The sequence below is a fragment of the Lissotriton vulgaris genome, chromosome 2_1 (assembly GCF_964263255.1).
Source record: "Lissotriton vulgaris chromosome 2_1, aLisVul1.2, whole genome shotgun sequence".
In the NCBI taxonomy this organism is placed as follows: domain Eukaryota; kingdom Metazoa; phylum Chordata; class Amphibia; order Caudata; family Salamandridae; genus Lissotriton; species Lissotriton vulgaris.
This window is the reverse complement of record NC_141687.1, coordinates 2,013,109,730-2,013,128,585: the sequence shown is the minus strand read 5'-3', so window position 1 is coordinate 2,013,128,585 and position 18,856 is coordinate 2,013,109,730. Positions and strand designations below refer to the sequence as shown.

Below are 18,856 nucleotides of genomic sequence, written 5' to 3'. Positions count from 1 at the left end.
TGTCTCACCAGAGAGATCTTGGCGTGATGCGCGATACTTGATCCTAATAATGATCCCCCCCATCATTACCAAAGAGAATTTTCAAATAAAAGAGGTGAAAGTAGGAGAAAGCTTTGATGAGTGTTACACTTTAGTGTTAAAAAATGATTTCCCCAGGGTATTCAGAAGTGAACTAGGATTATGTTCACAATATACGACTGATTAGTGGGGCCAATCCAATCTCACAGAAGGTACGTGGTGTATGCTGTGAGAGAAGAAATACAGTTAAAGTTAGAGAAGCTTAAAGCCGAAAGTATCATTGAAGAAGTGGAAGGAACTCAATGGTTGGCTCCAGTAATAGCTGCTAGGAAGGCGAATGGAAATCTCCGCTTTTGTATTGACCTAAGAGAATTGACATGCTCATGCTACTAAAGGGGGCAAAGGTTTTTTTCTACTGTAGATCTTTATCTGCGTACCACTAGATAATGCTTGATGAGAGGTCTAGAGATCTTGCCTCATTCATAACACCCTTCGGCACATGCAGATTCATCAAGTTGCCGTTTGGGTTGGTGTCTGCAGCCTCAGTTTTTCAAAGAGCCCTAGAAAAAAATCTTGAAGGGTCAAGAAGGTGTGGAGATTTATCTAGATGTTTTAATTTTTGGAAAAGATGACCTAGAACAGGATATGAGAGTAAGGCAGGTTTTGCAAAGGTTTGACCAATTTAACCTCACTGTCAGATTAGACCGGTACAAATTAAAACAATCTTCAATTGATTACCTAGGCTACAGTATTTCTGGTGAAGATGTAGCACTCAGAAAGGATTTGGTGGAGGCAATACGGAAATTAGCTTCTCCTACCAATAAAGACGAACTTGTGAAATTCCTTGGTATGGCAGAATATTACAGTAAGTTTGTAAAAGGGTTTGCTCAGAGGTCTGTTAACATGAGATCTTTGTTATGCAAAGGTGTTGATTTTGGATGGACTGAAAGGTGTGAAATTAAATTGAAAGAAATAAAGGAAATGTTAAGAAAAACTCTCAAGCTAAGAAGTTTTGACGCCTCTGGCAATTCAGTTCTCATCACATACGCAAGCATGACAGGCTTAGGGGCAGTGTTACAACAAGAGAGTGGAGGTCCAGAGAATGTAATACTGTTTCTCTCACGCAGTCTCCGAGGAGCAAAACTTTGTTGTTCTGCAATTGAGAGAGAGAGGCTCTTGCTGCACACTGGGCTATTAAAAAACATAAGTATTTACTATGGGGATCAAAATTTGAGGTACGCCGAGATTATAAGTCTCTTTGTGAGATATTTAGAAAAAAGGGGATTGATGCGGTTTTAAGCAGAATATCTAAATGGGTGGTTGCATTACAAGAATATGATTTTCAAATAAAATATTTAGCTGGTGCCAAGAATAAGATAGCCTATACACTCGCCAAATTAGTAGAAGGTTCTGAAGGAGAGGAAGTTCATGACAAGGATGAGCACGATGAATGGGTGTGTGACAGTAAGTGTGATGGTCTCAAGGAAAGCTGATGGTGTGAGGAGTGTGTCATGGATAAAGAGTTCAAAGAACTATTCAGGTTACTATGAGAGGGCTGGCATTCCAAAGTTAAGGGCAATGGTGAAAAGTATTGGAATGTTAGAAATGAACTTTCAGAAGGTAATGGACTTTTATTTAGAGGTACTAGGCTCAACAGCCTAGCGCACCACCAGCAGCGCTTTACTCTCAGCGCGACCTGCAAGCAGACACTGGAGAATTTTAAAAATCCCGTTTTGTCATTTTCTGTTAAACCTAATTTTTAAATTGTTTACCTTGCTTTTAACTGCCGGCCACGCACACTCGCACCTCTGCCCCTCTCACCCACACTCTAATCGGTAATTTCACCGCCCTTGGCGGGTCCTGAGCCCACGTCTCGTTGGCGGCCATCTTGGTTTGGGGGGTAGCTTGCACGCTCTAGTCCTCTCTTTAGGAGGCGAGCAGTGCATAAATTGAGGCAAATCTCTTCAGTTCGCCCTCAACAGCCTAGCGCACCACCAGCAGCGCTTTACTCTCAGCGCGACCTGCAAGCAGACACTGGAGAATTTTAAAAATCCCGTTTTGTCATTTTCTGTTAAACCTCATTTTTAAATTGTTTACCTTGCTTTTAACTGCCGGCCACGCACACTCGCACCTCTGCCCCTCTCACCCACACTCTAATCGGTAATTTCACCGCCCTTGGCGGGTCCTGAGCCCACGTCTCGTTGGCGGCCATCTTGGTTTGGGGGGTAGCTTGCACGCTCTAGTCCTCTCTCTAGGAGGCGAGCAGTGCATAAATTGAGCCATGCTCACGCGCAGCGGTTACGCGCTGCGGAGACGCCAGAATGACGCCGGAGTTACGCCAGAGTTCAGCCCGTCTGCGCCCGTCCGCGCTGAGGACGGGCTGCAGGTCGGGCTGGACCTGGTCTCATCATCATTGCTCCTAGGTAAGACATCTCTGCGTTATACTCCACCCATGCTTCTGGCTCTTAGACCTCCCGCATGCTCGGCTATGCACTGTTTCACCCCGTCAGGGCTATTACATTCTCGCTGCTGTACTGTCTGCTCTACATCATTCCACCCCCTTGGCACTTGTTCTATTAGTCGTTGCCCTTCCTCCCCACTGCCTACTGTTTCTCATAATATTGGGTTCTTACTAAATGCCCGTTCGCTAATTAAACACAATCTTGCCTTCCACGATTTTGTGGATGAAAGACAGCCTGACTGGGTATTCATCACTGAGACCTGGGCCACTGACTCCTCCGGTCATGACCTTCTTCTAGCCATCCCCGAGGGATACTCTCTTCAAAAGCTTGACAGACCTAAACGGAGAGGAGGAGGTATTGCCATTCTTTTTAAATCCTCCTTCTTATGTTCGGTTAACCCTCTCTCCTCGCCCCAAGATCGCTTTGAAGCCTTATACTTTTGTATTACTTGTGCCCCCTCAGTCTCTTTCACGGGCATATTGATCTATAGGCCGCCTGGTTCTAGAGCTAATTTCGCTTCGGACATTTTGAGAATCCTTGAACCCTATTTTGGAAAACCTTCCATCACCATTCTAGGTGACCTCAATTTCCATCTTGATGAGCTTCACTCTAAGGACACTCAATCATTGGTTGATTCTCTTGGAGCCTGTGATCTTAGTCAGCTTGTCACTAGTGCTACTCACTCAGCAGGTCATATCCTTGACGGGGTATTCTCGAATGATCCAAGACTTTCTTGCGGCACCCCTCTACCGCTGGTGTGGACTGATCATTTTGCGGTTCCTCTTTATTTAGTCTTCTCCATTTCCAATCCCACTAAGAAGGGGACCACCTCTTTTACTCCTAGGAGAAATCTCAGAAATCTCACCAATGACGCTTTTGCTCCTTTCATCCCCACTTCTGAGGCTCTCTCCCTAAAAGACTCGGATGAGGCAGCACAAGCTCTACATGACTCCATCATGAATGCTGTGGAAAAACTTGCCCCTGCATCCCTGCGATATGTAGCCCGGAGGAAACCATCAGCTCCATGGTTCTCGGACCATCTTAGACTATTAAGACAGGGCTGCAGAAGCAGTGAAAGGAGGTGGAGGAAATCCTGGGATCCTGCGGATAGGGAGGCTCATAAGTCTGCTCTACGGGAGTATAAGCAAAAAGTGATATTGGAGAAGCAGGAATACTTTTCCAACCTCACTAGTTCACTCACTTCCTCCAGGGAGCTTTTTAAAATTGCGGACTCGCTATGCTCCCTTCAACTTCCAGACCCCGTAGTTAGCTCCCAACGTCTGTGTGACGATATTGCAGACTTTTTTCATAAAAAAATCTTTGACATTCATACTTCTCTAGAAGTACAACGTCTCTCCCTGACTGAAAATAATCTCCCAGGTATAACCCTTTTGGATTCACTGGATACAGCCCCTTCCAGTTTTCTTTCTGATTTTCCACCTTTGTCTCTGGAGGGGTTGAATCTTCTCTTAGATAAGACCAAATCCTCCTCCCCACTTGATCCACTGCCTCTTAGAAAGCTAAAGGAGTGCAGGAAGAGTCTCCTTCCCCCTTTACTTGTGGTGATGAATAAGGCAATTGCCCAAGGCACTTTTCCATTAGTCTGGAAGAAGGCCATTGTGAAGCCGCTTCTCAAGAAGCCTTCACTTGACCCCGGCCTACTAAAAAATTTTAGACCCATTTCCTTGCTCCCTGCACCTGCTAAAATCTTAGAAGCACACTTGAATCGCCACCTATCTTCCTTCCTCGAAGCTTCAGAGTACCTGGACATTACCCAGCATGGATTCCGAAAACATCACAGCACAGAATCTGCCCTCACCTATGTAGTCGATAACATCCGACGCAAGGTTGATGTTGGGCAAACAACTGTTCTGGTGCTATTGGACCTCACGGCCGCATTCGACACCTTGTCTCCTGCCATCTTAACATCTCGGCTTAGGGAGGCAGGTGTCACTGGTCCGGCCCTGAGTCTCCTCAACTCCTTTCTCCTAGATAGGGAACAGAGAGTGATGCTCGGCAACCACCTCTCCCCAGCAAAGTCTTTGCAATGTGGGGTGCCACAGGGGTCGGCATTAAGTCCGACCCTATTCAACATCTACGTGGCCCCCCTTGCTAGACTTGTGAGATCGCTGGGGATGGAGGTGGTATCATACGCCGACGACACCCAGATTATGATTTCACTCACCCAGTCCTCTGTCATAACATCTGCCTCCAGCTTCAGGACCTGTATGCAACATGTTGCAGATTGGATGGTTACCAACTCCCTGAAGCTAAATGGCGACAAGACTGAGGTTTTGGTCTTTGGGAAGGACCAAGATATCTGGTCGAGTGAGTGGTGGCCTTCCTCTCTTGGTACTTGCCCCACTCCCTCTCAATCCGCCAAAAATCTGGGTGTGGTGTTCGATACATCACTCTCGATGTCTCTACAGGTGAATCGGACTGTCGCGACCTGCTGGGGCGTGATCAGGACACTCAACAGAATCCGCAGCTACCTGTCCCCTCAAGCACGCAAGCAGATTGCAGTCGCCCTTGTTGGTTCCAGGTTAGACTACTGCAACTCTCTCTACATGGAAACCAACAAGGGCCTCATACATCGACTGCAAGTAGTGCAGAACGCTGCTGCACGTTTTGTCCTAGATCTTCCCAGGTCTTCCTCTGCCACTGCTGCGAGGAGAGACCTTCACTGGCTGCCTATCCAGCACAGAATTTATTTTAAAATTCTGTGTCTGACCTACAGAGCTCTCGAGGACGGACCTAAAGGCGCTATCAGCTCCCTGCTTACTCGCTATCACCCTCCAAGGTGTTTGCGCTCCTCGGGACAACTCCAACTCGCCGTCCCTCGCTTTAAGCTCACCAGATGGGGAGCTAGGGCCTTCTCCGTCATTGCCCCACAGCTTTGGAACATCCTGCCGATGGAGATGAAGACGCTACCTTCTCTGGTGCTATTTAAAAAGGCCCTAAAAACATGGTGCTTCTCTAGAGCCTATACAGGTTGAGCTGCAGAGTTCTTTGTTATGAGCTGGATTTGGAATTAGGCGCTTTGATGCCCACTGGGCTAAGTTCGCGCACGATAAGATCCCTTTATTATTATTATTATTATTATTATTCCCCAGTTTCTCTTCGACAACAGCTATTGAATTTGGCTCATATAGGACACCAAGGGATGTCCAAGACTAAAGAGAAACAACTCAAGTTCATTCTTTGTTTGATTACTTAAAATCTTACAATATAAACCCAGAATGTATATATTTTTTTAAAGTAAAGACAAGAAGGAGGTAAAAAAAATGAATAAATGATTATTTTTAAATACATTAATTTTGATGATATTATTTTCATAACACTATTAACATATAAATATCCGTCATACACTACATATCAATTTAATTCTGCTGGTCTAATTTTGATTCAGTACTTATTAAAAATTTCACAAAGGCTGAGTTCAATGTTATATTGTCGGATTGTAAGCACTTTATCAAAGCTTGCCTGCAAGTGCGAACTCCTTGTGTCCCTTAAGAAGTTTTTCTTTCAGTTTTCAGTTCTGGTCATACACACAGCAAGTGGATAATGTTTTACTCTCCCATTTTGCATAAACGACAATGCAACGGTTTCTCTGTTCTTAGCCATGGCATAAGATGACATATGACGGGAAATGCACCAAAACAAGCTTTTATGAAAAAATGCTTGTGCTTTAGTGACCATTGGGTTTCCAGGTATGGTTGTACTTTCACCTTTGTGAAACCATTCATTAGTGGCCAAGCATGTTTCCTTTTAACAAAAGAGTCTTTATCCATAAGCAGTGATAGATATTTTGTTTTCTTATTAATAGATTTTTTGAATGATTGTTTTTATTGTCGTGTTCCAAATAGAATTTGCTGAGTATTCATCCAATGCAGCATGTAAATATTTCTAGGAGCATCATTTACTATTTATATTTATTTCCTGCCATAATAGTTGGCACATTTGATTTGCGTTATAATTTTTTATTATGTTCCATACTTTTACAAATTGACCTTTTCTTGCGAATGATTGATTAGTTAATCCAAATTCCAATCTTATCTGTGCCGGAGATGCATTGTTAGGAAGCGGGAAGAGGTTTTTAAAAGTTGTCACTGCATTATTGATGATCTCAGAGTCTTTCCCACACAGCGCTTCACCACCATATGTTAAAGTTGGCACGATTTTTGTCTTGGTTTCATTTATAGTCATTCCATTTTCTTTTGAGTATAATGATATCCTATTTATCAGACGTTGCAGACCCACTTTTGTTTGGCTAAGTAAAATGACATTGTCCACGTATAGTAGATTTGATATCGGAGTATTAGCTAGTTTGGGTGGATATGCATTTACTTTGTTCAGTGCTACAGTTAGGTCTGCTAAAAAAAGGTTAAAAATGACTGGGGCAAAAACAGACCTTTGTTTTAAGCCAGTTGAGGTTGGAATTGTGTTGGTTAATGTTGAGCCATCTCCCATCGAAACACTGATCCAAATATCAGAATAGAGGAGTTGGATTGATGTTAAAAGGGACACTGGGATACCTTGTCCCTTCAATTTTTGCCATAAAAGTAGTCTGTGTACACAATTGAAAGCCAATCTAAAATCAACTAAGCACAGATACAGGGGCTGTTTCATTAAAATACATTCATCCATTAGCATTAATAGAACTAGTATATTTGTTGTGGTACCCATTCCTTTGATAAATCCTGTTCTGTTACGTGGAATTATCGGTTTACCCTTCGCCAATGCCGATAAACTTGATAGTAAAACTGCTGCAAATAGCTAGGCATCTGTGTCCTGAAGAGATATTAATCAGTCATTTTCAGGCTCGGCCCCGCATTCCTTTTTTATGAATTAGCGATATTAATGATCCCCTCCATGAGTCAGGTATGATCAATGTCCTGACAATTTCTTTAAAGACTATTGTAAGATGTTCTGATCATAGGTGAGGGTCTTTAAAAAGTGCACATGGTATAACATTCGGCCGGGGTGCACCGTCTTTTCATTTCCGGATTAGTTTCCATAAGTGATTTTTTGATATATCCATTTTGTGGGCCAGATCATTTCTTGTTGCCTCAATCGTATTCTCTTTATAGATCAGATGTATTGTTTCATTGTCTGAGTTTAGATGTCTTGTCAGATTACTAATCTAATCATCTTCACTCAAAGTTTTTGATACTAAACCATTTATAATTTTCCAGAATTCCCTAGAGTTCATTTGGTTACTAGCGTGGAGAACCGTAGCCCAAAAATCATGCTGTGACTGGTTCCTTTCATTCCAGATTAACTTCTGCAGATTTTGATTAATACTTTTTAATTTAGTAGGCAATTCCATGTTATTTGGGGATTTTTTTGATCTGTCTCCCTAATTTAATGCAAGACCTTTTTCATAGTCTGAGTTAAATAGGATAAATTCATTTTATTTTATTTTCCCGCTTCCTTCTTTTGATTTTTTACTTCGGCTTAGATGCAAGCTCATATGTTTTCATTAATTTTTGTGTAGAGTTTGCCCATCGTTCGATTATAGATAAAGATTTTTCTTCAAAACAATCTATAACCAATTTTTAGGCCAATTTATTTGTGTCGTCTTTGGTGTGTGCTTTCCAAATAAGTCTCCTGTAATTGATAGTTCCAGTCTCTCCCGGTGTGGTTAATTATTTTTGATGTTTTATACAGGATAGATTTGTATTAAGTGTTTGCTGACAATGATCACTTTCAGACACCTTCTGAATTTGGAACGAAGTTACATGGCTAAAAATGGTAATTGATAACATTGTATAATCAATTCTTTGATTATGGGTTTGTGAGTGATATGTCCATGCTAGTGGTATGTCTTGACGGAGTCTCCCATTTAGCATACTCAATCCCATTGCTTCAATATCTTTGATAAAGGTTGTACCTATTTTGCTTCGCCAATGATTCGTTACTGTATATGCTGCTTGCTGGGGATTTGCCCATTGGTAGTCCTGTTCTAGAGTGGCATCATATCTTGGGTAGGGCACAAGCAAGTTTAAATTAAAATCCCCTGAGACTATATAGTCTGCAAATGAGTCCTCCATCATTCGCTGGAACAAAAAACTAGTAAAAGAAGTACACATGTTACTCCTTGCACTTACTGCAGGGTGTACATATACGTTAACTATTATTAAAGATTTTGATTTTTGTTTTCCATATATCATAACTTTATTGCATGAAAATAGGGGTTATATGTGCTTACTTGTTTGTGCTCCACTTTCAAGGCAATATCTATGAATGTTGCCAAGCCACTGCTGGGTCGGCCATATTTATGTTTTTTAATTGCCGGTTCAAAGTATCCTTTATAACCCTCTAGTATTACAGGATTAGTAGACCAGGTTTCCTGTAATAGAATTACTGGATAGATACTTGACATAGAATTTAAGTGGGCATTTTCTTTAATTTTTACGTACCCCATATATATTCCACGAGCATAGATTTAGTAATTTACTATCATTTTTTGATTTTTCTTTCAGGCAACTTGCTATGTTCTGTCATTCTTCAATGGTTCCATGAAGTGCCGTAGTAATCCACTTTTTATTTATTCTAGTTGATTTCACAATTTTAATTTGATTCATTATCATCTCATCTATTTTAACAGTATTTCCGAGAGATTGTTTTTCAATATAGAGAAAACCTGCTTGCACGTATTTCGTTGTTGTAGTTTCAACTTCTCACGTATGATGAAGGGTCTTTGATATACCTTTGGTGAAGGTTTACTAATTGTTATTCCCCAGCTAAGGAACATTTCTTTTTAATTATTAATTAATTCTGCTATAGAACCAGAGTTCAAAGTAATCAATGTAATTTCTTGATTATTTTCTGTGTTTGGTATAAATTCTATAGCTTCAATATCATCACTTGAGATCTTTTCTAGCGATGGAATAGACTTAAAGAGGTGAAGAATATTTCCGCTGCTTAGTAGATCTTGTTACCCTCTAGAATGTTATTCCGGTTTGAAGATCAGTTGTGCCTTACCATTAGCTGTTGATTTCTCACTACTGTCATCTACAGTACCTAAATGGTCTTTATTTGAGAATACTTTCTCCTCTCCTTTTCTTACATTATCCAAGGGTGTTCTATTCAATATGATGCAGTATTCCTCTGTTTCATCATATAATTTTGGGTTGCGTTATATGATTTGCCATATTTGTATGATGTATTTGATTTTGAGGGTGTTGTTTGTTTTGATTTGTGCTTTGAATTGTACTTTGCTGTACCAGGAATGTTCTTTGTACTGTTGGTGCAATACTTTTCACGTCATCTTTATACAGAATATTTGTTTTCTGAGGTTTGATGAGCTTTTTAGTTTCATCACTATTTCCCCACTATATGTCAGTTATCTCCATTGATGGTTTCTCTAGACCTTTAAGGTTTTCTCGGGACATATCATCTTTTTCCATTGAATCTATGTTAATCCTCTCTTCCTCAGGTTCGTAGGGATTACTTTTGTTTGTATTTGTTGCAGTTGGTATATTGTTTGGGCATATGTTTAAATAATTTACTCTCACCTACTTTTCACTTGTAACTTTGATAAATAAGAAAAAATATTTCTCATTTTTATTTGTAGAAATCTGTTCTCAGTGCGATTCCTTTTCCTGATTTCCCCTGATTTCATTTTTTACCGTTGCCACCTAATTTAGTGAGTTCTTCTTCTGGAGCTTGTATTGTAATTGTCGAATTCCGTTTGGTCTTATTCCTCGCTTTACGTAATTTTTTCTTATGTTTCTTAGTCCTACTGAAAGGTGTGGAAACAACTTCCTTAACCTCCGGGTCTTTCATGTTTTCTTCTACATGAGGCCATTGGCTTTATGTAGTTTGACCGCTCCTCCTCTTGTAGTAGTTTTTTGTCCTGCTGTTTATTTGGATTTTCCATGCTTATTGTATCTTTCAGAGCGTTTAGTTGGACAACATTGCTTAACTGTTTTATATTATAGACTATTCCTGCGTCCTTTATTATTCTGGTGTCAACTTTATCCTTGTTTATTTCCTTCTGCAGACTCAATTTTACCTCTTCGAGTATTGAGTTAATTACATCTGGTATTGTTACGAGTTTATTAATTATTGGGGCGCATGTACAGTCAAGATATGTTGAAGCAGCTTGTGTTTGAGCTCTTCTTGTTAGGCTATTTAACGGAGCAAGTTTTTGATCTATTCCTGCTACTGCGTTGGCAACCACGTTAAGTAAATCAATTTGGATCTCCATTTTATTTGAATGAAATGTCAGTGCTTCTAAAGTCAGTGATGACGTTTGATAAAAGATGTCCCATATGGATCCAAAGTCCTGATTGACTGTTTTGGACCTTAAGGAATCCTTGATCCCTTTGAGTAAATTCATCTGAACCCACTTGGGGATTTAATTGCTCCTTATTAGCCTCTTTGAATTTGTTGGTGTATTTGTTATCACTATAGGTTTCCCTGATGCTTGGCGTACTGCAAAGCCGCATATTGACCTCTTTTTCCTAGTCATCGGTTCCATGGTGGGTATCTAATTCTTCAATTTGATCAATGGAGGGTGAGCTATTCTCCATATCCATGCTTAATTCTGCAACTAAGACTGTTCTCATATCCGTTCTTTATTCCGGGGCTAGGCCACTACTTACTCCATGTTGGATTGCCTGGATACCTACTGCTGGCAGTTCCAGAGTGCCCTGGTTAGTCATCTTCTGTGAAAGCAGAGTGTCCTTCGTCATTTCAGTTTAATTTTCTAACTTTCTCGTTTATCACTAGGGGCATTCATAGGAATTCTTTCCCCTTCTTCCTCAAACGGCCAAAGAAACGGTAGCCAGAGCTCTGGTGCTCTCCAGTCTGGACTACTCAAACGCCCTTTATATAGGGGCACCTGACTACCTGATCAGAAAGCTACAGGTAGTCCAGAATGCAACGGTGAGACTCATTTTTAACATCAAGGAGACTCAGCGTTCGCAAACAGTTGAAGGAGCTTCACTGGCTTCCTGTGGCCCAAAGAGTGCGCTTTAAAACTTTGGTCCTCGTTTATAAAGCCCTCAATGGACCGTGCCCTTCCTATCTAGCCAAAAGATTCACTCTCTACCTCCCAACCCGTCAGTTGCGATCTACCTCCAGAAAGCAGGTGGTCGTCCCCAGAGTTAAAAGAGTTTGCCTGGGTGGACAATCTCTGACGGTAAAGGGAGCTCAAATGTGGAACGCCCTGCCAGACGCTCTCAGACACGCTCCCAATCTGATCAATTTTAAAAAACTGCTTAAAACTCACCTCTTTCAAATCCATGAATAGCTGACTCCTTTTCCACTCTGATTCAGTTTCGTCCCCGCGCCAGGACAGTCTTGACTATCGGAGCGCGTTATAAATCCACATATAACATAACATATAACATAACATAACAGTGGGGCACTCGTTGGCATTGTTGGTATTACACTTAACATTTTAAGGTCTGAAATATACCAATCTGTTGCACCTGTTGTATTAACTTTTTCCCTATCTGCCTGTTGGAAGCTTTTACTCTCAAACTGTGCACCGATCTCTTGACCATTGTTTTATTATCAAACTTATTTGTTAGCTTCCCGATTGGCTTAATTGGAGATTCGCTGCATCTGTCCCTATTTGCATTGTCGTCATAGCTCCAGGAGGGTCTTTCATGAACTCAAATTTATGAGGGACTTTAATAGATTTTTCAAACATACGCGTCAATTTCTGCTTTTATTTAGTTTGTGGCTTTTGACGTCTGTACTTTCTTTGCTTTTCTTATGGGAGGACCCTATGCCCTCTTTTCCTGAACGCATATTAGTTGTTAGCGGAGTTAGAGTTAATGGCGGTTATGTAGTGCCCTGCGTTCTCAATCGGGAAAATCACAGGTCCTTCTGTTACCTGGGTGCAGGCTTTGAGGGGACTGATCACATTCCTCCTGGGGGAGAGCAGGGGCGGTCCTTGCAGAATGTGCACGCTGCACCAGCCTAATGCCGGCCACCTCCGCACAGCTGAGAGGCACCGCAGCACTAGCCATCCCCTTCTTGCTGCTTTGCCGCTTACCACCTGGCCACCTGAGATCCTGCTAGGGCAGCAGGCTTTTTTTTTTTTTTACCTCTCTGCGGTACCCCATGGCTCTCTCTCGCGGTACTCACTTGCGGCTCCTGCTACCGCAGCTGCCTTCCTCTGCTCCGCTCTGTAGTCCGCTCTATAGACTGCTTCTAACCCCTCAAACTTGCGGGTCGCTGCTCCTGCAGCTATTCTCCTCTGTTTGTAGTCTGTTCCGCTCCACAAATCGGTCCGCACTTCTGCTTCCGTCAGACGCAAATTTCCACATCACAGCACCGCAGAGGCTATTCAGAGAGACTCAGATTGACATATCGGTGGCCTGGTATAGACTTACAGGTTGAACGTTTGGTGAGAGAATGTGTTCCGTGCATTTTGAGTGAGAAGAGGGTGAAACCCAAGTACAGCCCATGGTTGTCAGAGATCGTCCAAAAACAATCATGGGAGGAAGTGGCTTTTGATATATTAGGTCCTATTCAAGGGAATGGAATTGAGGCATATGTCTTAATTCTAATTGATATGTGTTCAAGGTGGCTGGAACTTTAAGTATCCAGAGGGGTTGAAACTAGACATTGTTTGAAAGAGGGTTTACCTAGTGCTTTGCTTACAGATAATGGGGTTCAACTAGTCTCTAAAGAGATGGAGGAATTTTGGGAAAAGATTTCTATCAAACATAAAAAAGGTTCTCTATATCATCCCGAGACAAACGGTATGGTAGAGCGTTTTAACCGATTGTTAAAATAAACCATTGCTATGGCCAAACAGAATAATCTTGATTAGAGAGAAGAAAAAAATAGGAACGTTTAAGTTTATAGCGTTTCTCCCCATTCCCTCACGGGAAGGACATCGTTTGAATTGTTATGGGGAAGGTATCTCAACACTTTGGGTTGTGCCAAATTGGGTGGGTGATGCTGAATCTAAGAGAGGTTTGCTCGTGTCTGATGGAGGAGAGAGAGTTAAAGAAGCGGAGAGGATTAATGTTCAAAAGATCAATTTTGATTGTAGGAAATCTGTAAAGGTTACCCCTGCGAAAGTTGGTGATTGGGTCATGGTTAGAGCTCCTTTTTGGAGAAAAGCATTTTGTATTTTTAAGAAACCACAAAGTGATTACAGTCTTGAAAAATGCTGGTAAAACTGCGGATTCACGCATTTGGAATCTTAACAGAGTGATCGTGTTAAAGGAGCATTTGTTGGGACACATTAAATGTAATTCTATTTCTACACAGAGACAAAAAAAGATGTGGAGCGGTCGTTGAAATCTTTACCTACATGCTCTTCTTCACAGAGATAAAAAAGGAATATGAGACAGCCGTCGCATTTCAAAGACTTCATCTTGGAGTGGAGAAGACATAGGAGGATTTTTTATCTTTTGTTTTTTAGCTCATATATTTGCATTCTCAAGATTTGCTCTTTCCTATTTGTTTTTTTATATTATTGGTTACTCCTTTCTCATTGTATTTTACTTGTGTTTTATAAAGGGGAAGGTGTCTGGTATTGTGGCATTTACTTCTGCTTAGTGTTTATTCTTGAGCAGCACCATGGTAATGGAACCTGGTGAAAGGGAATGTTGGTAGCCTGGGTCAGTTAACTTTACTGAGCCTTGCTGGATGGATGAGACTTTTCTACTTGGAATTAATCTTCCTTTTCACCCTAAGCCGGACTCTTCCTTATTTAAAGATTATATTGATTTTACACAGACTTAACAAAAGAAGATTAAAGAATTTTGGAAAGCGGTTTTGCTGCTCTCGTGTTTATTTATTACTCTTTTATCCTTCACACTGCTAAATCAAAATAAAAAAATCAAGATGCAGACAACATTGCCGCGTTCTATTTCACAACAAAAGCAGAGATTGGGGGATTCTACTATTGTTGCATAGGCACGTGTGTGCCTTTCACGGACCTGGTAGCTGGAGAAAGTACAGACAGATCTATAGATGGGCACAAAGCAGACCCTCTGCAATATCAGGGTATGGACAATGACCCATAGCAGCCAGAAGCTAGCTCAGTTCATTGGCAGGCAGCTCCTTTAGCCTGAAGAGCCCACAGAGACAAAAATCACACACATTTAAAAGAATTAAAAGTACCTTTGTGCCAGTGCAACTTTTAGCTGGTCATTCTCACACTTCAGCTCCATGTCGACAGGGCCCCCGTGGGACGCCTTTTCGTCGTCCGTTCCATTCACGCTCGATGCCCGAGAAGGGGTGTCACGCCCCGATTCCTGCAGCAAAATAGTATAAACCATTAATAAAACTCAGCAGCAAGTACTTCTGACTACTAGTCGAGCTAGTGCTTTGAATTCACAACTGTGGCTGTCAAACACACAGGGGGTAGAGATCATGGCAGATCATAGGTAAGCCAGTAGACTACTAAAGGCCAACAAGGGTAAATAAAGACAACATTGTGAACAGCATGAACTCCTCTTATAGAGGGAGTATAAGGGGCGCATGTGAAAGAGTAACAATCATGTGCGTGAGGAACACTACAGTTTGAGATAGTTACAGCTTTGAACTGAGTTGCATTATATTAACATTTACATGCCAATTTCCTAGCCATTTTAAGACCAATGGTGCATTTAAGCAAGGGTGTAGGAGACAACCCAAGAGGAAAATATGTCCCCAAAAGCCTTTTTCTGAAGCGAAATGAGAATTCCAAGGCGAAGACGGCGTGGAACGTTTGGGAAAGTCCATGAAGTCAAGAGTTTGTGGATATACACTAACGCCTTGACAACTCATTGTAACCTTGGAAGCACACAAGGTTTATTCTGGCCAATGGCAAATGTAATCCTGGTTACAGGGTAGGAATGGAGCACCCCCAAAAGAGATAGGGATTTAAGAGAAGGGGTCTCTCCAATGAGGAACTTATTTTCTTAGTGGAAACAAAAATTAAGAATTTGTGCACTTGCAGTAGTGCAAAGATATTTTCTCATGTGCTGTACACTTAGACATGCACATTTGCCCTCCCAAAAATCATAATTGGACATTCACAAAACCTTTCACGGGAAGAGATGCGTTTCATAAAGTACATTAAATCATTACATATACAATTCTGTGCATCGTACATGAGTTGTATAAATAAAGGAACCACTTTTGGTTGCTTTTTTAAATGGAATCAACCATTTTTATGATTTTGTTATGACTCAAGTGTGAATCTGGAGCTTAAAATCACTGCCTTATTGAGTGGTCTCTTTACATAATGTGGCAGCCTGACCTCAAGGTCTTTTCAACTGGGCTCCTTTTGTATATGCCTGTCCTTGATCAGTTTACCTTCATCAACAAGTTTCTTGAGGTTCTTTGCTCTACCAATACTGAGAAAAATGCCTTTAATTGCCGGCACTTTTGTTTCCTTTAATTTGAACAGTAACTTGGTGAGAACCAGGTACCACAAGGACTTTGGGCAAAGAAGGACCCCAGTTGTACACTTGTTTAGCTGATATTTCTGAACAACATCAATTCCTTTTGCCTTGTACATTCTTTCAGCCTCAGGTGGGGCTCTCTACGGTCTGTAAATAAAAATTAGAATGTGGGCATCAGAATGTATCCAAAGTGATTATTTCAACATGGTATAGGAGTAGCGGTTTCTTTATTTCTTTCTTCAAGTTTGTCTTTAAGGAAAACTTGCTATTGGTAATCTGACTGAGGACAAATAAACATGTTTGACCCCCTATGGGTTGCAGGCTGGTGTTTTTAAATGGCAGTCGAAGCGACAGGGTGATATTAAGTAAACCATTGTATGTAAGAAAGTGATGCAGAAACAGCGACAAGCGTATCATTTTGTCTTGGTAAAAAAAAGTCTAAATGATGTCCCAGGTTGAGAATAGTGGACATGTGCCACAAAGAGACAGGGTGAACATGTCAGGAGTGGGGCTTCCTCATGCTCTTAAACCTCACACATACCATATCCTTTTCAGTGTCCCACAGGAGTGGCAATCTTGGGAAACAATATCTCCAGGCTGGGGACCAAAAAGTTAAGTTACCAGACTATGAACATGCTGGCATAAAAGAATGGATATTACACTTCCCAATTTTTAATTAAATGGGTATGAAACCAATGAAAAAAAGGCTTTTTTTTATGATGTGTATATTTTATTAAATAAGTGTACGTTTACTATGTATGTGCATCTCTTAATGTTTTGAGATAGGTTAACACTTTTTAATAGGGTTTTTGCGCATCTTTGCTCGGCCAATGCAGAAAAGATCCTCAAAAGAAAGAACACATTCTACGACAACATGACCATCTGCTTCTTTTTTTCAGACCTCTTTCTTCCTCTGAAGTATGTGCTTCGATGCTATGAACTAAGTTCCTTTCTTCGTGGCCAAGAGGACAGTATGCAGACTGTAATAGCAGAGTCTAATTGGGCAGCGTTTGTCCACTAGAGCAACCATGTCTAATACATGCCGTTCTTTTAATCTGAATGTGCTCCCGGCATTCAATAAAGTATGTATATCTGCGAGTGAGTCAACTCATTTTAGCTTGGAGAAGCAATTTTCTTCTCTTTTCTCACTACGGGGTCCAGTTGGTGTAGAATGACACAAGCACTTACTGTGCATTCTCGCATATGTTATTTCTTTCTTTTTCTTCACCAGTAAAAATGAGGTCACTATTTTTCTTTCTTCACGGTCATGAGTTACCAATGATGATAGCATGAGCAAACTGGTGAGTACCAACCAGCAGCTCCCCTGGTGATGCTTACGCGAGGTACTTTCTGACCTTTCACACATTTTTTCTTCTTGGTCGCACTCACAAGAGGATATGTTGTTTGGAGTATTGACAAACAGTTAAAATTGAACACTCAGAACCAGATGTGACTGGCATTTTTATGAAACCAGCCTCTGGGCAGAGATAATGTTAAGCTGTCCCTAGTGTCCTTGAAAAGATTTGGTGTTGTTGCATAATCAGGATTTGTGTATCATGATTTAATGAGTGGAAGGCAACCTGATTATTTCCCTCTTGTGCTCCTTTTTGTGTATGATAACCTCTTCCTCAGCCAAGGCTCCCTTTCTGTTGCCCCTTAAAACAGGACAGGTTACCCCACTTCTTAAAAAACCCTCCACCTTTGTGAATGACCTCAACAACTTCCGCCCTATCGCCAACCTCCCTTTTATTGTGAAAATCACAAAGATGTGTAGCAAAATAATTTTCCCTACATATCAAGGATAACCATCTTTGACGAATTCCAATCTGGCTTCATGCAATATTGTAGCACTGATACAGCCTTGCTGCAAGTGATCAGTGATGCCCTGCATGTACTTGACTCGGGGGAGTCTTGTCTCTTAATTCTGCTGAACCTTTCTGAAGCCTTAGACACTGTTAATCACAACACACTTCTGAACACTTAAAACAAAGAATGGGCTTGGAAAGCACAGTGCTTAAATGGTTTGCTTCATTGCTCTCGGGTAGATCTCAATTGATCAAAATAACTAACAGCCTTTCAACTTCAATTGCATACAGTCAAGGTGTCCCTCCAGTATCTATTCGCGCACCCACTTTTTTGTTCAATCTTCACTTAGAACTGTTGGGAAATCCCCCAAGTAAATCTGGGATCCTTTACCACCTCTATGCTGATGAAACCCAAATCTACCTTAAGGTGTCATCTGCACACAACATCTCAATTATCAACACCACTAAACTTATCCAAAATTGAATGTCAGATCTTCAACTCATTCTGAATCCTTCCTAAACTGAATTCCTCCTTCTCTCTACCTCACTCTCTCCTCATCCTGTTCCATCTTGGATGGAGAAGCTGAATTTACTTAACAAACCAATTGTTAACAGTGCTAAATCACTTGGTGTCATACTAGAAAAAAAGGGTCGATCTAAACTCCCACATCAATTCCATCGCCAAGAATGCAAGTTACCAACTGCACCTTCTCTGCGGGATTCAGCATTTCTTTCTGAAGCGGGACCTAAAAACCTTGGTGCAATCTCTGGTTCTCTCTAGATTCAGCTATTGCAATTATCTCCTTGCTGGCCTCCCCAAATCCCACCTTTCCCCTCTTAAATGTGTACTCCATTCAGTGGCTCGTTTTGATTATGGGGCCAAAAGAAATAATCACATCACACCCATAATAATATTTTCTCTTCGATGGCTTCCCATCGAAGAAAGGTCAATCTACAAGACTACCTGTATCACTTCCTCCCCTCAATACCTGGCTAATAAACTTAAAATCGGAGGTAGCTCTAGACTTTCCTGCAATGTTGACAACTTACTGCTCGAGCCCCCTTACTTTCAAAAGAGAAAGATCTATGGCTCAATTCTTCTCAGGCGATGCAGTTATAACCTGGAACTCACTTCCTCTATTACCATGAACCACCACCTCTAGCCAGGCTTTCAAAACAGACCTCAAATCTCTTCTCTTCC

General features: G+C 41.2%; 1 protein-coding gene across 2 annotated transcripts in view; it reads right to left on the bottom strand.

Moving 5' to 3' along the window:
- Window positions 1–18,856, bottom strand: part of HOMER2 (homer scaffold protein 2) — a 736,419-nt gene that overhangs the window by 250,757 nt on the left and 466,806 nt on the right. For both annotated transcript variants that reach the window (XM_086958240.1, XM_086958239.1), the window contains exon 5: window positions 14,583–14,716. In XM_086958240.1, the coding sequence (XP_086814366.1) occupies window positions 14,583–14,716 (134 nt within the window). The remainder of the gene's footprint in view (window positions 1–14,582; window positions 14,717–18,856) is intronic.